This window comes from Rhagoletis pomonella, unplaced genomic scaffold (assembly GCF_013731165.1).
Source record: "Rhagoletis pomonella isolate Grant_MI unplaced genomic scaffold, Rhpom_1.0 Rhpom_scaffold_00010, whole genome shotgun sequence".
NCBI classification, from domain to species: Eukaryota; Metazoa; Arthropoda; class Insecta; order Diptera; family Tephritidae; genus Rhagoletis; species Rhagoletis pomonella.
The window spans coordinates 24,597,874-24,616,916 of record NW_023458564.1 but is presented as its reverse complement, the minus strand read 5'-3'; the positions used below and the strand labels follow the sequence as shown (position 1 = coordinate 24,616,916).

General features: G+C 34.7%; 3 protein-coding genes across 3 annotated transcripts in view; all 3 read right to left on the bottom strand.

The window, feature by feature from the left end:
* The window catches only part of LOC118746563 (sphingomyelinase phosphodiesterase D-like), a 282,083-nt gene that overhangs the window by 251,671 nt on the left and 11,369 nt on the right, over positions 1-19,043 (bottom strand). The gene's annotated exons all lie outside the window — the stretch shown is intronic.
* LOC118746185 (LIRP-like) lies at positions 1,182-1,826 on the bottom strand. Its single transcript, XM_036479988.1, has 2 exons — positions 1,589-1,826; positions 1,182-1,486 (listed from the first exon to the last, which is right to left on the bottom strand). Exons 1-2 carry the CDS (start codon positions 1,743-1,745, stop codon positions 1,284-1,286), a joined length of 360 nt encoding a protein of 119 aa, XP_036335881.1. The 5' UTR covers positions 1,746-1,826; the 3' UTR covers positions 1,182-1,283.
* Positions 9,834-10,494, bottom strand: LOC118746182 (probable insulin-like peptide 3). The gene is made up of 2 exons (XM_036479985.1): positions 10,257-10,494; positions 9,834-10,159 (listed from the first exon to the last, which is right to left on the bottom strand). The coding sequence occupies exons 1-2, from the start codon at positions 10,417-10,419 to the stop codon at positions 9,930-9,932; spliced, it is 393 nt and encodes a 130-aa protein (XP_036335878.1). The 5' UTR covers positions 10,420-10,494; the 3' UTR covers positions 9,834-9,929.

The window sequence follows — 19,043 nt, the reverse complement described above, 5'->3', positions numbered from 1 at the left end:
GTTTTTGAACTGGCTGCCGAGATAGGTCGATCTTTCACTCAGCAATCGATATGCGTATTTCGCTCACCGATTTATTAATATCTACCAAAATCTATATGATGAAGTTTTTGAAATGGGGATTTGGAAAATGGACGTAGCTCCGCCTACTTATGGCAACATAAGTGCAACCCGTTTAGCGCTTAATCGATTTCTGCCAAACTCGGTTCAATTATTTCCTTAAGGGCCGTTTTCTCGACTGCCTGCTAAAAATTGATTGGCTGCTATAAGCAAGTGAGCGATAAATTTGACACGTAGTCAACGCACGAGTTATCTTTAACCGGAATTTTAGAAAACGGCCGAAAGTCTAATTGAGCATATTATCGCAAATGTTTTAAATAGCGGAAAAACATCCTTCCAAGTTTTGCAGTTTACAGAAAGGTGAAAAAACCCCGGTGTGCGCCGGGTATAAAAAACTTGGTTTTGCCAGACCATTTTTACCAGTTAAAGGGCTATTTGAAGCTCTCAGGAAAAAGCACAAGAAATATTTTTCCTTATTTCTGTTGCTTGAAAATTACGTTACTTTCGCCATAAATTTTCTTGAAGAAAGAAATATACGAGCCAAGGCAAATTAATGTAAGGCGCTGTTGTTTCAGCAGCTGTAAATAGTGTGTTTGTATTTCACTAGTGAGTGAGGGAAACCTGAAGCTGAAATTCGACAATGCTCCACTAAAAGCAAAACAATATACAAGTGATTTTTGTAGATATTTATTTATCGATACCACCATAAATGAATTCGCCTTGATACGAGCATTTGTTTCTTGAGAGCTGTAGACTGATCTAAGAAATTTTGATAGAAGAAAATGTATATGAAATTTTCGTCCATCATTGGAGGGACGTACATTTTTACGCCGACTCGGAACGGTGCTTGAATTTTTATGAGAAGCTCTTCTTCATGGCCGAGGGGCGACCGCTATCAGATACAATTTTTTTGTTTTATTTTTTAATGTACATATTTATATACGTACATTTAATTATCTCGAGTAAATGCTCACTAAGAAAACAAATTTCCATTTATTTTACGCATAACTTCATGAAATACGCAGCTGATATTGCACTATATAAGTTAAGAATACCACTATATTTAATAGAATTAAATAAAATTAAATTTTTTATACATAACAAGAAAAATTCCAAAAAATTATCTCTTAAACGATATAAGTGCCTATCATTAAAATTTTCTTCAGCTAAATTAGAATTGTTCTTCGTCGGTGTTCCATTGAGCCCTACAGATCTAACAGAAAAATTTATTTGCAATACGAATATAACTCATTGTAGGTACAACTTTTGCGGCAACATTCGTCGTATACACCCTCACGACGGCGACGAGTCTTAGCCAATGTGTCAATTTGTGCGCCATGAATCTTAGCTAGGTAGGGAAAGGGCGCCGCCGCATAGCGTGAGGAAGGTTCATCTTCAAGCTCAGCGTGGCCAAGGTTGTCCCATTCCACTAAAATTTCATAATTTTATATTTTTATATGTAAATAAAAAAGAAAAATTAAATATGATTGCTGCAAAGTGTATTTTATATGCAAGTGGAAGCTGTACTTACATGACTTCTTAAATTTTGTATTAAAACCATTTTCGCAAATAGTGTCTAGTACAGCATCTATTGCTGGCCCACAGACTGTTCTTTCGGCGCTAATTTGCTGCAAAAATGCAAATGAAAGAAGCAGCGAAGCGCAGATTTTGAAAAGATTCAGCAACATTGTAAAATTTATGATTAACAAGGAGGTCTATTTAGCTCCGGTTCTGTTGGATGCAACTTATTGTGGAAGCTGTGCAAAATTACTGCTGGAATATGCAGTTTACTAGAGTGCTTTTATACTGGCGAATATGCAAGGTTCTAAAAACCATAAACAAAAGCAAGGATGTATGGTATGACGCTTTATCCCACTTTCTCTGCTTTCAGTTTCTAAAGAAATTAAGGTTGTAAAGGAATATATAGATATGTATCTTTTTGTATTTACATACATATATGCGCTTATGCATTAATAAGTTGCATATTTAGCACGTAGGTGTATGAACACAAATTTATATTGGTTTATTCGACACATACATACATTCAGACATGCAGATCTCGTCGTTTAAAGTACAAAACCGCGTATCAAGATGATGCAAAACGGCGTATGCGAGGTTGCATAAATTATTTTCTAGAGAGTAAAAACCGTCATATTTCAAAATGGTTCTCTTTCTTATAAAGCAATCGCATTTCTGGCTAGTATATTTCAGGACGAATGTATAAGGATTGAGCCAAGAGCTTGTGTGAGCAAATCTAATATTTGGCAGTCAATGTCAGTTACGCGGTTTTATACTTGAAACGACGATATGTATGTACATTATGGCGGGTCAATTTGTTCTTAGAAAATATAACCGACTTTGTTTCGACGACTGAAGTATTCTACCGCTAATTACGAACAAAAAAGTCAATGGAAGTATAGCTCGAAAAAAGATTTCGAGCCTACTTATTTTAATTTTATTTATTGATTCCTAACCAATTTCTTTTTTATATTTGGTAAACATTTTTTTTTGGAAGAAAATTTATGTATCTCGATTTTTTTAGATTGCTGATATCACTATTGAAAAATGTTTCATATTCAAAGATTCCTTAAGTACCTTTCGTTTCATTTCAAACTTGTAATATTGCATATATATGTATGTTATCAATTTGGAACCGTTTTCTTAAGTATTTCAAGTGCCCTTCACTCACACTTTTTCGGAACAAAATTTGCGTTCAAAGGGCAGATGCAGATATACATATACATTTAAAATTTACATAAATACATATTAGGTCTAATTGAATTAAATTTGTCAAACAGGTGATAAACTTCTTAAACAAATATTTAGAAATTAAGCTTTCTTAAAACACTTTGTTTTGGCACCCGTGTCATAATATTTCATTTATCTTATCATATGAATTGTTTTACATTCTTCAAACAGGTGGCAACCCTCTTCAGGAATATTTTCCAAACTAAGCTTTCTAAAGGACTTCGACACCTATATTGCAACATTTCATTTACCTTATCAATTTAATTGAATTAAAATTTTTATAAAGTTGACAACCCTCTTCAGAAATGTTTTGAAAATTAATCTTTCTTACGCTACTTAAGTTTGATACCTACTTTGTAATATATATTATTTATGTCATCAATTGATTTGAATTGACGTCGGTTAAAAAAGGAAATTGGTTATGGGTTAACAGTTTAATTTAAAAATAATGAGGCTCGAAACTAATTTTAGTATGTTTCCATGGAATTTTTTGTTCAGAATTGCCAGTAGAATACGCTAGATAATAGATAAAAAAAATTTACCCGCCCTAATGTACATGTATGTATATGTCGGTTTGCTCTAACGTGTGTTTTTACTGCCGAGATTCATGTATTTTCAATTACACTTTTTCACACCGGGTGGTTTCCAAGAATGGACATTTTACTTTGACTTAAATAGGACCTACCAATGTCAAACACATATAACTTCTTTATTTTTTAATTTTATTGTTATTTTCTTTCTGCATGTCATAGTTAATCTCCTGGAAAATCATAAATAAGACAAATTAATTTTTTAGGTAATGATCCGACATGAAGCGCATTAACAAGCAAAACTGTAGACCGTAGGGCTCTGAAAATCCAAGGCCAACACACCAGCACCAGTTACACCCATCCAATTGCACTGTTTGGTGCGGTGTTATGACCGAAAAAGTTATGGGCCTATATTTCTTCGAGAATGAGGATGAAACGTCAGAAATGATTTCTGGGGCTTCTTACAGAACAATGATTGACAACTTTTTGCGGCCAACGGCAGAGCAGCATCCTAATTTGTCGTTCCAAAAAGATAGAGCGACTGCGCACACTGCTAGGCAAACTGTGCACCTGCTGCGGTAGGTAGGTAGGTCTTATTTGGCTCACCCTGTATTTTCATCAGAAAAAGCAATGCCAGTAGATGACTAATTAACACTTTTACGTTGTTGAGCCCATTTGTATAGTTACTTTGTTCGGAGAGAACTCCCACGAATATTCTGAGGAAACATCTTGAGTAATGTAATTTATAATGGCTTATTTTTATGAATTCAAATTTTCATAAATTTAAATAATTGAAATAAATAATTCGTAAAAAACTGAAATTATTTTTCATAAATAATTTCATAAAAAATGTTTCCTTTTGATAGCAATAAAATCTAAAAGTTAAAGGAAAATTTAATTATAAAAAAAATAGTTAAATAGGAAAACAAGTCAGGACAATGCAGTTTTCAGCTGTTCCGAAGGCTTCAAACCTGTCATCAACATCACAAAATTTTACTTAAACATACATTGATAGGAGTTATATAAAAACAAGTAAAAAAGTCAAAGTTAGGGCGGAGCCGAACACTAAATATCAGGCGCAAGTATTAAATATATGTTTTTCACCTTTCCGAAAACTACAACTACATGGTAAGCCGGGATGGTTTTACCGCTGCAAATCATTAAGAAAAATACGTCTTGCATCAGTTGCTTTGCTTTTCTGTATTTGATTTTTTATAACATAAGCAGCCAGTGCAGCCACATCCAACATGTTGTAGAAAAAAGACAGTGGCCACCGCTGAGTTTTACGTTTGCACGTATATTTTCCTAACATCTGATCCATAACATCGACACCGCATTTCATTTTATTATAAAAAAGAATTGCATCAGGTTTTTGCAGTTGACCACTAGTGGTGTTATCTTGATGCAGTGAAGATAATAAGCAAACACTTTTATTTTTTTTTGGGACATATGATACGATACTAACATTGTCGTGAAATCCGAACTCTGTTGATAACACCGGACGGGATTTACTAGCCAACATTTCCCTAGGTATATATCTTTTGTTACGACGTAATGTTCCAACATAAGCCAGTCCGGAATCTCTCAATTTATGGACACCATTCAGTGTGGTATAAAAGTTATCAGCAATGACAGTTCTTCCAGAAAAGCGATATTTACTGGAGAGAGTTAACAAAATACGCTCACCTTGATTCACATCTCTTGGCTGATTGCGCTCCTTCCCAGTGTATAAAATACCCTTCAATGGATATGAATTAGAGGCATCACATGCCCAAAATATTTGTATGCCATATTTGGCGGGCTTAGAGGGTATATACTGTATAAACTTCGTACGCCCTCTAAATGGGAATAACTGTTCATCAACAGTTACGTTTGCTGTTGGTTTATATAATGCCTCCAATTGTGTATTTAGCACGTCCAAAGGTCACATATGGGCGCAGCCTTATCTTCCTCCTGTCGTGAAGCACGAGTTCTTTCATCGTCAAATCTTATAAAACTGGTTATAGATTTGAACCGTTGTATGGACATGGCAGCTCTATAGATTGGCAAGGAATATGGTTTCCACAGTTCAGTGCAGTGCTGCATGTTAGAATGCTTTACTCCAGCAGCCAGCAAAATTCCAATATAAGCGTATAGTTCAGTCTGGTCAACCAATGCCAAATTCTTTGGCTTTTTCGGTTTTTTTTCGAGATTGAATTTTTCGACCGCTTTCAAAGCTTTCCGATTAGTTTCTCTCATAATTATAGTGATCATTTCTTCTGTTATTATGGATTTAAATATCTCTAATGAATTTGAAGATAAAGAACTTTTTACAGTTCCACCAGCTTCTCTCAAAATATTGTGGCTACGCGCACGACTAGATGGCGGAGGAGTCTTACTCCACTTAGTTCCATCAGGAGCTATGAAACAATCGGTTTCGTTGGAGACATCACTGGGTTCTTCGCCCTCAACGTCGTCATCAGAGTCTTCGGGATCACTTTCTACTTCCAAAATATTTTCCGATTCCATATCTGAAGCATACTCACCATCAAAAAAATCTTCATCGTCATTGTGTATACCGTCTATGTCCTCGTTCCCATCCTCATCTGTGAAAGTCACATGTTCAACAAGACGCTCAAAATAGTTTGTTCGCTGCTCTTCCGACATACTAAATAAAAATGTTTAGTGCCCTATAGCAATTATAAGAAAGAAATAAAATGTTTATCTACTTACCGGCTCAACATCGCTGCAGAGCAATATTCAAAATTTTCCGAATTTATATCTTTTCAATTTCACGAAAGAACTCACAAAATAATATTAGCACTGATTTCGTCACCACACTTCGTAGCAGAATGAAAGCAACTGACAGAGTTTTTCAGAAATTATTGTAGCTATTGTTTGTGTGAGCATTTTTACCGCTATTTTCCAAAGAAGACGCGAATTAAAAGCAGCGATGTTAATAATTTAATACTCACAACACCATAGGTCTGGCTGGACCTAATGTGTACGGTTAAGGTATAGATTTAGTAAATGTTTATTAAAACCTAAAATAACAAATAATTAAAAAAAAAAAAAAATGTTGAAAATAGTAGCTAATAAAACTGTTGAGGATATCATAAAATCTCAGATATTTAGCTTCTTGATTTCTGTGAGAAATACTTAGTTAAAGTTGCTATAGGTCTGGCCAGACCTATGTGTACCCATAAGGGTTAAACAAATTCGATAGAATGTTCAGTTAGACACAATGAGATAAACTTATATAGTCACATTTGTGCGATATCACGTGTATTTTACAAAATTCCAAGCAATGTTAATTCTTTAATTGTATTTAGTATCAATTTTAAATAAATTAATATTTCGACATATTGAAGTTTCAAAGATTTCTGAAATTTACCGTTATATGAAAAGCAGCCGTAATTTTAGTCCGATCTCAATTATTTTCAAAGTTTTGCTTTTACGTGGCAAGCACAGTGACCATACCGAGTTTGGTACAAATTGGTAGAACGGTTACCGGGATACATATTATTGATCGATACATGATAATTGAACAATTCGCCATTTCGCAAATACTTTTTCGAATTGAGGACAAATAAAAGGAAGATCGAAATTTCATATTATCATTTTGAAGTTATCTCGGACGGAGTTCGAATATGGAACCACCTACAGCAGATTATGTAAACAAATATATAATGTAATAAAATAAATAAAGTAAATAAAAATAAAATAATAAAAAAAAAATTAAAAAAATATTTTGTTTTTCCTATTCATATTTTGTGTCCAAAAGTAGTTAGTTACAAGTTAGTTACATCAAATGCAAAGGTAACCACCCTTGACTATTTCGCGGCCATCGCCATAGAAATATAGCTTTCGTCAAAGGAAATATACAGATAATAAGTGACTTTTAGCGCCTTCGTATTCAACTTCAAGTAAAGCTTATAGTTAGATACATTTCCTACAGGGTAGATAAGTGCATCAAAAACATACATACCGGTTGTTTTTAAATAAAATATAAACGGAAGGTTCAGGTCGCCTATTTTCATGTTATACTCGATCATATCTACAACCTACACTAGTTTTTGTGTCCAGTGTATTTCATGACTTTTTCGTAGCGCGGTTTATTATTGAGTTTTGTTTTACCGCTTACATATAATGATTACTTATTAAACTCAGACACCACCAAATGAAATTTTTACCTGAGTATTTTGATACTTATTCCTTTTATTAGTGTATCTCGTCTCTGTTGAGAGATTTTGAGTATTTTTATAATATCTAGTTACACTGTGTACCTAATTTCAAAAAGTTGGAGGTGATGGCCAGCGAACGAACGGCATTTGATTAGGCTGATCAAATACTGAAAGAGTACAAAAGGAGTTGAAAAAGTTGGCTACCATTTCTTTTTTATCTCAATTTGAAGTTGCCGAGATAAGCTCCCAATAAGAGCGTAGAATTTAAAACACATTTTCCAAAGTTAACGGAGCGGGAAGGGAGTTTTTGGCACGAAAAAAATTTATATTATTTATTTTGATCGAAAAAAATCAATTTTTATTATATAATTTCATTTGTGCGATTAGGTAAAACTCAAAAATAAATTATTAGCTTTAATTCCTATTGGGTACACTTGAAAAATTAAAAATCATTATATATTACATTAGGACGTACGAATACAAATATGGGAGTACAGTCAAAATTGTTTTAAGACACTTACAACAGGTTTACTTTCTTTTTATACCTTTCATGAGCATGAAATGGTATTATAACTTTGGTCCGATGTTTGTAAGTACCAGAACAAAAAGAGATAGACCCATTAAAATGTATACTTATATGATCAGAACGTCGAGCTGAGTTGATTTAACCATGTCCGTCTGTCCGTCTGTCCGTCTGTCCGTCTGTCTGTCTGTTTGTATGCAATCTAGTCTCTCAGTTTTTGAGATATCCGTATCAAATTTGGTATGTGGGTGTATTTTTATAATGTATTAATCATTTGTCGGAACCGGAAGAATCGGACCACTATAACATATAGCTCCCATACAACTGATTGTTCAGATATGAGATTTTTCGTTATAACTTTTCCATTTATGCAGCTACGAACATGAAATTTTGAAGTACTTGCACCCATTATCAACAGAATACTTACAGTGAAATTTACAAAGATCGGGTCACTATAACCTATAGCCCCCATACAATTGATTGTTCAGATATAAAATTTTTCGTTATAACTCCTCCATTTATATCTCTAGGAACATGAAATTCCGCACTGTTTTCAATAATTATCAACAGAAAACTTACAGTGAAAATTAAAAAGATCGGGTAACTATAACCTATAGCTCCCATACAACTGATTGTTCAGATATAAAATTTTTCGTTATAACTCCTCCATTTATGTAGCTAGGAACATGAAATTCCACACTGTTTTCAATAATTATCAACAGAAAACTTACAGTGAAAATTAAAAAGATCGGGTAACTATAACCTATAGCCCCCATACAACTGATTGTTCAGATATAAAATTTTTCGTTATAACTCCTCCATTTATGTAGCTAGGACCATGAAATTTCGCGCTGTTTTCACTCATTATCAACAGAAGACTTACAGTGAAAATAACAAAGATCGGGTCACTATAACCTGCAGACCCCATACAACTGATGGTTCAGATATGAGGTCTTTTATCATAACTCCTCCATTTATGCAGCTAGGAACATGAAATTTCGCACCACTTTCACTCATTATTTACAGAATACTTACAGTGAATATAACAAGGATCGGATGACTACAACATATATCTTCCATACATCTGATTGTTCAGATATGGGATTTTACGGTAAAACTCCTTTATTTGAACAGCTAAAACCGATAAATTTCGTAAGATATTTTATAAATAATAATACAAAGTCTATTGAAAAAATCATCAAAATCTATGCTGTATAAGCTTTATCTCCTATAGCACTGATTGTTCAGATACCAGTTTTTGCCATATATCTCCTTTATGTAGGAAACTAAACCCAATAAATTGTGTTACCGGTTTACATACCGATCACATAGCAGTGAAAATCCATTAGATTGGTGCCATATAAAGTATATCTTCCATACCTCTGATTGTTTAGAGGCGATTTTTTATATAAGTATGTAACTCCTCTATCGATGTATGCAGATGTATTCAAAAGCAGTAATCTGTCAAAGTAAAATTTGCAGATGTTCATGAAAGGTATGAAGCCTTCGGCATAGCCGAAGACAGCGCTGCTCTTACTTGTTTATATTCGAAAAAGGACATATCTCGCATAGCTGCGACCTTTTCGAAATCGCTCCTATAAGCAGCGGGACGTTGACGGAAAAACCAAAACCAAAGTTGTACTTTCTTAAGCTGTCAGTAATATTCTTTAACTTTTTTTAACCTCATTTTCGAGTTCATCATTGGTTGCGTGTTGGTCTACAGCAAAAAATGGTTCAATTAAAATGACACTGTTTTTCAATTCATATTACATATGTATTTTAGTTTTCTCAGTTTTACAATTTTATTATAAAGGAAAAATTATAAGTATAACATTAGAATTTTTCAATGTAAATGTATGTGTAAAAATGTGTAGCAATATTCCTGCAAACTATATATTTTGCATTACATTACAAACTACCGTTTCTTATCAAATCTTCATATCTATTGCAATAGGATAAAATCTCGTTGTATGTGCATCCCTTGTTGCAACATTCGTCGTATACGCCCAGACGACGGCGACGAGTTTTGGCCAATGTATCAACTTGGCCGCCATGAATCTTGGCTAAAAAGGGTGAGTTTGCATAGGGGAAGGGCAGCTGCTCGACCAGGTCATTGGCGCCATGGTCACTCCATTCCACTAGAATTCAATACAATGTATGTAGTTGTATTAATTGCAAACTTAGGCATCGTAAACTATTGCGAATTTTACCTAAAGCGAATTTATTTATACTCACATGATTTCTTAAATTTCGTATTGTAGCCGTGAACGCAAAGTGTACTGAGCACTGCATCCAGCGCCGGACCACAAACAGTTCGTTGAGTGGTACTTTTGTGCAAACTTGCTATTAAAACAAACAATAAAGCGCAAATTTTAAGCAAATCGAAAGCTATCATCATTTAATAATGCTTGGATTTATTTATAAAAAAAATATATATTTATACTATATTTAATTGGCACAACTTATGTATCATTGAAGCTGTGCGCCGAGCAATTGATGTAAATGCAATTTCTGCTTATGCTTTTATACCCAAAATAGTTCAGGTGTTTACAGTTATTTGAGTAGGTGACAACGAAAGGCGCTAAAACAACGGAGCTAGCACGCACTTCTGTACATATGCATGTGTGATTTATTGCATATTTATAAGCACACGAGTGGGTGTTTTAATGAGAATTTCTCATGCAGAATTACTCCCACGTGGAGACTTCTTGCTTGGCAATAAAAAGTTATTGGTTACAAAACAATTTAATTGGAAATTTTGATATACATTTTTCATTGCAAAATTTTTGCGCAAAACTTAGAAACTTTTGCGTTTTAAACCATTTATGAGGAAGACTAAATGCATTAAATACCACATTGGGTTGAGTACTTTCATCATGTAATATATACCTACCAGCTGAGCTATTCAAGTATGGCGGCGATGAGCTGACGACTGGAATTAAAGTGTGCTCTGCTCAATCTACAAGGAAGGGAACCCTGCCATAGGTGCCAACTACCGCGGGATCACCCTTATAAGGTCTTGTTGAGAGTATTGTATGAAAGACTGAAGAACACCATCAACGAATTGATTGAGTCTCATCAGAGTGCGGCTTTCGACCTGGTAAATACACAATAGGGGTATTCTCGAAATCTTGCAAATCCGTTGCACGTAGCACGGATTGCACGGACTGCATAACTTGCAAACACACAACTACAAAATACATTGGAAACAACATTTCCCATCGCTGAAAAATATGCAACGTCGAAACCCATACATATATTTGGCAAAATAAATGCGATCTTGTGCTTGTTGATTTGTTGTTGGAATTCCTACATATTTCTCTCGTTCCCCTCATTTCGCTCACTGCATTCTGTATTTATTGTCTCTTGTTATTATATTTGATACAGAATTTCGCTGCTTACTACCAATCCATGCAACCACCTTGAAATGGGGTGCTCTCGTACTTTTACAAATTTGGAATAGAATTTTTGCCTTTCCATCTATTTGTCGACTTCAAAGCCGCTTCCGATAGCACTAAAAGGAGGTGCCTATATGCCGCGACGTCTTAATTTAACTTCCCCGCGAAAATAATAATAATAATAATAATAATAATAATAATAATAATCATAATCATAATAATAATCATAATCATAATAGATTGGCGCTTACACATATGTTAGTGTTTGGCCGAGCTTCTCCTCCGATTTGTGGTGTGCGTCTTGATGTTGTCACACAAAGGGGAGGGACCTACAGATTTACGCCGACCCCGAATGGCGATTGTATTTTTTATGAAAAGCTGTTTTTCATGGCAGAAATACACTAGGAGGTCTTCCATTGCCTGTCGAAGGGCGACCGCTGTTAAGAAAATACCTTTTTTCTACATTTTTTTGCGATGTTGCTTTGACCAGGTCTTGAACATAGGCCCTGCGGATTGGAAGTGCGCACTGCTTATCACTACACCACAGCCGCCGCGAAAATAATACGACTGTGTAAAATGACGTTGAGAAATACCACCAGCTCTGTCAAGGTGGCGGTGGCAAGGACCTGCCCGAACCATTTGCCACCAAACGCAATTTCACACAAGGTGACTTTTACGCGTTTTTGGCGATGGCAAATACTGCAGACGATGGAACGATGAGCTTAGCAACGACACAGACATAGTTCGGCTATGCTGGGCTGACTGTGTCACATGAATAACAGAAATGCTCCAGCTCTGAAAGTATTTGAACGCGGTTCGTGATGCTGGTAATAGTAGAAAAGGAAAGATTCCTATGCGTTGAAAAGACCTGGTTGAGAAGAAGGACCTGGCTTCAGTTGGTATTACCAATTGGCGCCAGTTGGCACAGAAGAGAAACGACTGGCGTGCTTTGTTGAACTCGTCCAAATCGCTTAGGCGGTTACAGAGCCAAATAAGAAGAAGAACGAATGAAATTGCAATCATTTAATTTCACTTAAAAATACTTGAAACAATAAATTTCTTAACATTTTTGAACACCAAAGCAATTTTTCTTTTTATAAGCAAATAAACAACAATATTCGGCTTTCTTCCTTTACTGCCAACATTCGTATTTTCAAAACTGTAACAATTTATTTGCAATATGAATAGAGCTCGTTGTAGGTACAAGGCTTGCGGCAACATTCGTCGAATACACCCTCACGGCGCCGTCGAGTCTTAGCCAATGTGTCAACATGGCCGCCATGAATCCCAGCTAGAAGAGGGAAGGATGCATAACGGGTAGGCGGATAATTGTTGTCAAGGTCTTTCCATTCCACTAAAATGACACAAATTTACTATGAAAATTTTTTAATAGTAAAATTTAAAAAAAATATAATTATAATCATACACATCGGAAAGACTGTAGTAAAAAAGCCGAAGCGACGCAGGACTTTTTGTATCTCTTCATAATATATACCTAGTGATTGCTGGTTTTCAAAACAAGTAAGCTTCTTGATTAGTGAAACGAATAACTAAGTGCATACCAACTTTTGTAGAGATTTTTAAAAGATTTTTATAAATTGGCGGATCTACTAAAATATTACTCTGATTTTATGAACAAATGTATGTATGTATATCGATTTGTAGTAATTGGGATTAGTTATTATTGAAATATCGCAGTATATTCGATATCAATACTGTGAGGTAAGCGGTTTGATCCATTTTCAACACAAACTCACCTCATGGGCAATTTTAGTACATGTATATGTACTATATATGGACGAGGCAGACGAATGAATTACGTACAGACCGATACAGCTTAATTGATTTCTATCTTCAATGTGAATATTTTTGTATATAAAGTAGATAATTTTTGTGAACTAAGGATATGAGTTTGAGCTCAATCCTAAGCACACGTTTTAGTAATAAGAGCCATTATATGATTATTGCTTAATTTTATACATATGTACATAATATACATATGTATATATTGTGTACTTATACTCACTAGACTTCTTGAATTTTGTGTTAAAGCCATTTTCACAAATAGTATCCAGTACAGCATCTATGGCCGGACCACATACCCTGCTCTGTGCGATAATTTGTTGCAAACCGGCACATAAAACAAGCAGGGAAATGCAAATTTTAAACAAATTCGGCGACATCATAGCGGTAGAGTATACAATTTAATATACTTAATTTAATAATATTTATTAGAATGTTTAATGAACGGCCTTTTCGAGCTATAGCTTTTTCTCGAAGCTATGCAAAACGACTGATGGAATTTGCAGTTTCCTAGTGTGCTTTTATACTACCAAAATGGCAAAATAATTTGTAATGTTTGTTGTGTTTGTACACAAATACAGATTATTTCGATTATGCCTAAAGAGGAATAGGTACATACTTATTTTTGCTACACCTGAATTCAAGGACGCAATGCATTCGATTATTAAAAGGTGGGTGTTTAACACATTTTGTGTGTGAGGAAAGGTATAGCATGTGAGTTATTATGGAAACTCTTATATACTTAATTTTACACCAGAACTTCCAAACTTCAATCAAAGCTATTTTTTTGAAGAATTATAAATCAAATTATTAAGTATGCATAATAAATAAATAAAAATGATTTTTTTTTTTCATTTAACCTTGTCGAAACATGTGAAAAATGTATTTTCCGGAAACTTTAACAATGCTACTAACATTACACACACATGTGAAACTTTGTGGCTAAGTGAGTGTGTGTTTAGGTTTGTTGCTATTTTGCGCTAAAACAACCAGGCGTATTTGAATGAAATTTGGGGCACAGATGGTCTCTTATCTTAATTAAGTTAGTTAGTAAATTATTTCCTAGATGTAACAAATGGCCAAGATACCTTCGGCTTCCCTACTGAATTGTAAAAGGGCCTTGTCAGGCGAATTGTGTACAACAAAGGCTTGAATCATTAAATCCTTGAAATAGATCAATCTTTGCCAGGAAAAAGCACGACAGTGACAGAGAATAAGCTCTGAAGTCTCATCATCTTCAAGGCTGAGGCAGAAATCCGACTCTGTAATCACACCTATTCGTGCAAGTGGAATCGCAATTGGTTGTGACCAGTCAGGTACCCAGAAAGTAGCCTGATCTCATCTCTGTTTTCTAAAGTAATGATATTTTTGTTAAAATGCTAGCCGAAGAGCCTGGCTTCCCGCCCAGCGTCCCAGTACTTACTGCGTTTAAAGTATACCGAGTTAGTAATTATGGCTCCCGAAGAAGACCAACTGATACCACAGAATGGTTGACATCCCGAAAAGGCAGTTCCTCCTCGTGTCAGCTCTTCGGCGACCTCATTTCCACTATGGCCTGCTACCCAGCATAGTGATACCGTGTTTTTCGCTGTCAAACTGTGTAGCGTGTCGAAGATTTCTCTAACCATTTGAAAGTGCCCGGATGGCTTCTTGGCTATCTCAGAAGATTACTAGAAAGGAGCGATTCAACCCCTTTTCAAGGTTTAATTTTACGCAGTTGAAATTTCGACTACTCCAGCTTGAAACACCGTGGTCCATTTGCCCATGGGTTTTGCAAGTTTGGTGTTAGATCCAAAAATACCTACAGCTGCTCTGTCCTCAACCGTCTGGGTACCACTGTACATATTTGGGGAGTATATCCTTAAAAATTCCGACAAGGAAGATAGACATTCCAATCTTTGCAGGTTGCAAAGGTGAAGTATGGCAGTTTTTTGCAGTGTTTTCTGCCACCATACTATGGATGCTGAAGACATCGCTGCATCGTTGATTTTCATTGTAATCCTCAGCCGATTGATCCTCAGCCGTGACATCTTCAGAATCAGGTTCTGATGAAACATATTCTTCATCTGAACAAAACTCAGCATAAGTTTCTTCAACGTTTTTGTCGTCTAGATACTGATCCACAGATTAATATTCAAATCCGTGGCGAATCTGATCATCAGTAAGAAAGTATTTTCGTTTGAAATCCATTTACATGCCATTTATCTACTCAAATAACATGTACATACAGTTAAGCATCCACCTTGAAAACAAACTGTTATAGCCCGAACACAATGAAAACGACGAGCTACGGACCACAGCTGTCAAATTATCTTAACACGTACTCTTATGTAGATAATTATTTTGGCGACGACCGGGCTACGCGACGACTGTGGTTGGGGCCAGATTAGATCTATTTCTATTTTTCCAGCGACAGATAAGGTTCTTCCTCTTCTTTTATGTCAAACCGATATAAATTCATGATGTCGCTGCCGCGTTCAAAAAAATCATGTCTTCATCGACAAAGCATTTAAATAATGAAGATAACAAATTGGAAGCTATGGCCCATAGCTCGACGTTTTCAAAATTCATTGCAATTCCGATTCTACATAATAAAATTGTATTTAAAAAAAAAAAGAGTCCGAAAGACTCTTTTTTTAGTCAGAATTTAACCTTTTTTTATTTGTAGTACTTTTAATTGTATCAAAAAACTTATTTCATGTTCATTACAATTTATTCCAAAAGTCTGCTACGAAAACTCTCCACAACTATACATTTTTCTAACTTTTTTTACTCGCACATTTATACACAAACAATTTTTTAGGAAATTATACAATACACAATCCTTTACTAATTTCAGAAAGAGTTTAATTGATTTGAGGTCACACATATTTTCATACTCATAAATAAGCACTTCAGATGTTCTTTTGTCAATTTCCTCAGATTTTGTTGTAGAATAAACAGATAAATTATTCTACCAAATGACGAAATTCTTGTCCATGTCAGTAGCTCTTGCAATTTGTGTTTTTTTCTTTAGATACAAATATGTACATTAGGGTGGTTCAAAAATGCATGGAAAAAAAAGTGAAGTCGGAATCGCTATGCTCTCACCCTCTAGGATTGCTTTATACTGAAAAAATATACCCCTATTTTTTATTTTGAAATCAAGAAGTAGAGCGACCTCAATATTTTTTTTTTTGATTTCAAAATTATACAAGAGCAGCGCTTACTTCGGCAATGCCGAAGGCTTTATACTAGGGCTGTGCGATTATTCGATTACTCGAGCAAGTTGGTTAATCAATTATTCGGTTAATCAATTACTCGAGTAATCAAGATTTTGATTACTCAAAACAATGATTAATCGAGTTACTTGAAATATGATTACTCAAAAAAATTAACTTGCTCGTTAAAAGAGTTTACTTTGGAAAATGCTTATTTTCTTTTTTACATTCTGTATATGAAAAAAATTTTCGTTTTAATTTTTGAAAACAGAAACGTTGTTTTCAGTATCAAGGAACTTTAACGACTTTATACATATGTAAAGAGTTGAAATGTTGATTACTCATTTTACTCGAAATGTTGATTAATCATAAAGCAAATTACTCAAATATTTTTATTTTTGGTTAATCAAAAATCTTGATTACTCGAGTAACTGAACTTTTGAGTAATCATAATTTCCAACTAATCGAATAATTGAGTTATTTACTTTATGATTAATTAAAATTTTGAGTAATCATTTAATCGCACAGCCCTACTTTATACCTTTCATGAAGATCAGAAAATTTTACTTTAACAGATTAGAGATATGGAGTGAAATCATTAAAATTCCGACTTTACTTTTTTGGACCACCCTTATGTGCATACATACATATGTATGCAGATATGTTTAAATCAGGGTAATTGTGAGACCCTGTAGTTGTTATGCATATATGCATATATGTAGATATGCATGTATATATGTATGTACCCTCAACTACTCGATTTACATGAACAATTAATTACCTCAATAAATGTGGACAATTTGGAGTACTATCGAGTCCTTAGAGGAAAATCGATGTTAGTATGTATTTCATTTCTGTGCCTTCATAAATATTTGCCAGAATATTTATTGGAGTACTCATCGAAAAATCTACTGAATCTACTAACCCATCTATAGCTGTAAGAGTGTATATTAAAGAATTCATCGACAAACATATTTATCAACTACTCTATCTACCTACTTATCTATAATTTATGCACATAGTTTTGAAATAAACCTACAAATTAACTATAATTTATTTATCACCTTTTTAACGTTTAGAAATTGTTGCTTGTTATCGGCCCCTGTGATGTAGTGAGTAGCAGTGGGCGCTACCATTCCGCAGGGCCTGGGTTTCGGACCAACATAAAATCTAAAAACACAATAATGCTTTTTCTAATAGCGATCACCCCTCGGCAGGTAACGGCAAGCCTCTGAAGAACAACTTCTCATAAAAATACAAGCGCCTTTCATGGTCGGCGTAAAACTGGGGGTCCCTCCCCTTTTAGTGTGACAACATCAAGGCGTACGCCACAAATCGGAGAAGAAGCTCGGCGAAACACTAACATATTATGGAAGCGCTACTATATTATTTTTGTTATTATTATCGCTATAAATATTTGTGGAAAATTAATGGTTTCCATATCGTTGTTCATGAATTTAACGATATAAAAGCTGGTTCGTTTATAACAGATACACAGAGTTCAAAAAGTATCCATTAAAGATGTGATAGGTCTATGCAACAATGCCAGTATTAATATTGACCTTCTCCAATCCGAAACATGTAATTTAAAAGTGAGCCCCGCCCGAATCTACTCACCATTAGAAAGACAAATGATTTCTTCAGCAAAATATAAAAAAAAATTAAAATAGACGTCCCAAAAAAAAAAACAGCTCTGAAGAAATAAAGCTCGATCTCAGAGTTTCACAAATCGTGAAAAAAGTCGGAATTCGGGCCAAAAATGTGTTACTTGTTTAAAAGAAGTGAAATGCAATAGTTTCTGAGAGCTAAAAAAGCTTGTAACTTTAGTCTAAACTGTCCAAAATAAATGCGTAAGCGACCATCTGGAGAGACGCTTTCTTTCATTGATAGTTCACTTTTGATAGTCATTTTACTTAAAAGGTGTGACTGCTCATGCAACTGCTTTTTAAGATTTCTCAATTTGAAAGACTTTTCAAAACATATGGCATTCCCCATCTGACTGCACTTATAGTCATGTTATCTAGTAGTAAAATAGCAACATAAGCACACACGTGGAATGTCTGCTGCTCTCATTTGACGTAATCCACTTATGTACGCAGATGTTCACTTTTAATTTAATTAATCAACATTACCACCATCTTACGAATGAAATGTCTACAGACATTAATTCAGATCCAATCTTAGACACACCTATGCATGTATGTATGTATGTATGCATGGTTTCTATACAAATACATTGAAACTTGCAGTTACATATGTACGTACATTAGGGTGATCCAACAATGCATGTAAAAAGGAAAGTGGAAAGTTTTATGCACGCCCCTATTTTTTATGTTAAAATCAAAAGATATTTAGAGGTCGCTCAAAGTTGTCCATGTATTTTATATGGGGAAAACACAACTTTTCGCATAAGTGGTATAGAATTCTAGAAAATCGATATTTTTCGATCGAAAAACGCCGTTTCTCTGCAGGGGGTTGTTTACTTAACCATTCATTTTCATTTTATAGGTCCACCAAAAACCCCAAAAAATGCAATGGGGGACCATTAAAAAATCTTTAGTATTAAAAAATGATTAAAAAAGCAGTAGGATATTATTATTGGAAGTCTCCAGAAGATAACC

Bases quoted from the DNA above. Each gene is read 5' to 3' on its own strand.
- LOC118746185 (XM_036479988.1), bottom strand. From the start codon at position 1,745: ATGTTGCTGAATCTTTTCAAAATCTGCGCTTCGCTGCTTCTTTCATTT. The intron at 1,487-1,588 runs GTAAGTACAGCT...ATGAAATTTTAG, and splicing joins TACAAAATTTAAGAAGTCAT to TGGAATGGGACAACCTTGGC.
- LOC118746182 (XM_036479985.1), bottom strand. From the start codon at position 10,419: ATGATGATAGCTTTCGATTTGCTTAAAATTTGCGCTTTATTGTTTGTT. The intron at 10,160-10,256 runs GTGAGTATAAAT...ATTGAATTCTAG, and splicing joins TACGAAATTTAAGAAATCAT to TGGAATGGAGTGACCATGGC.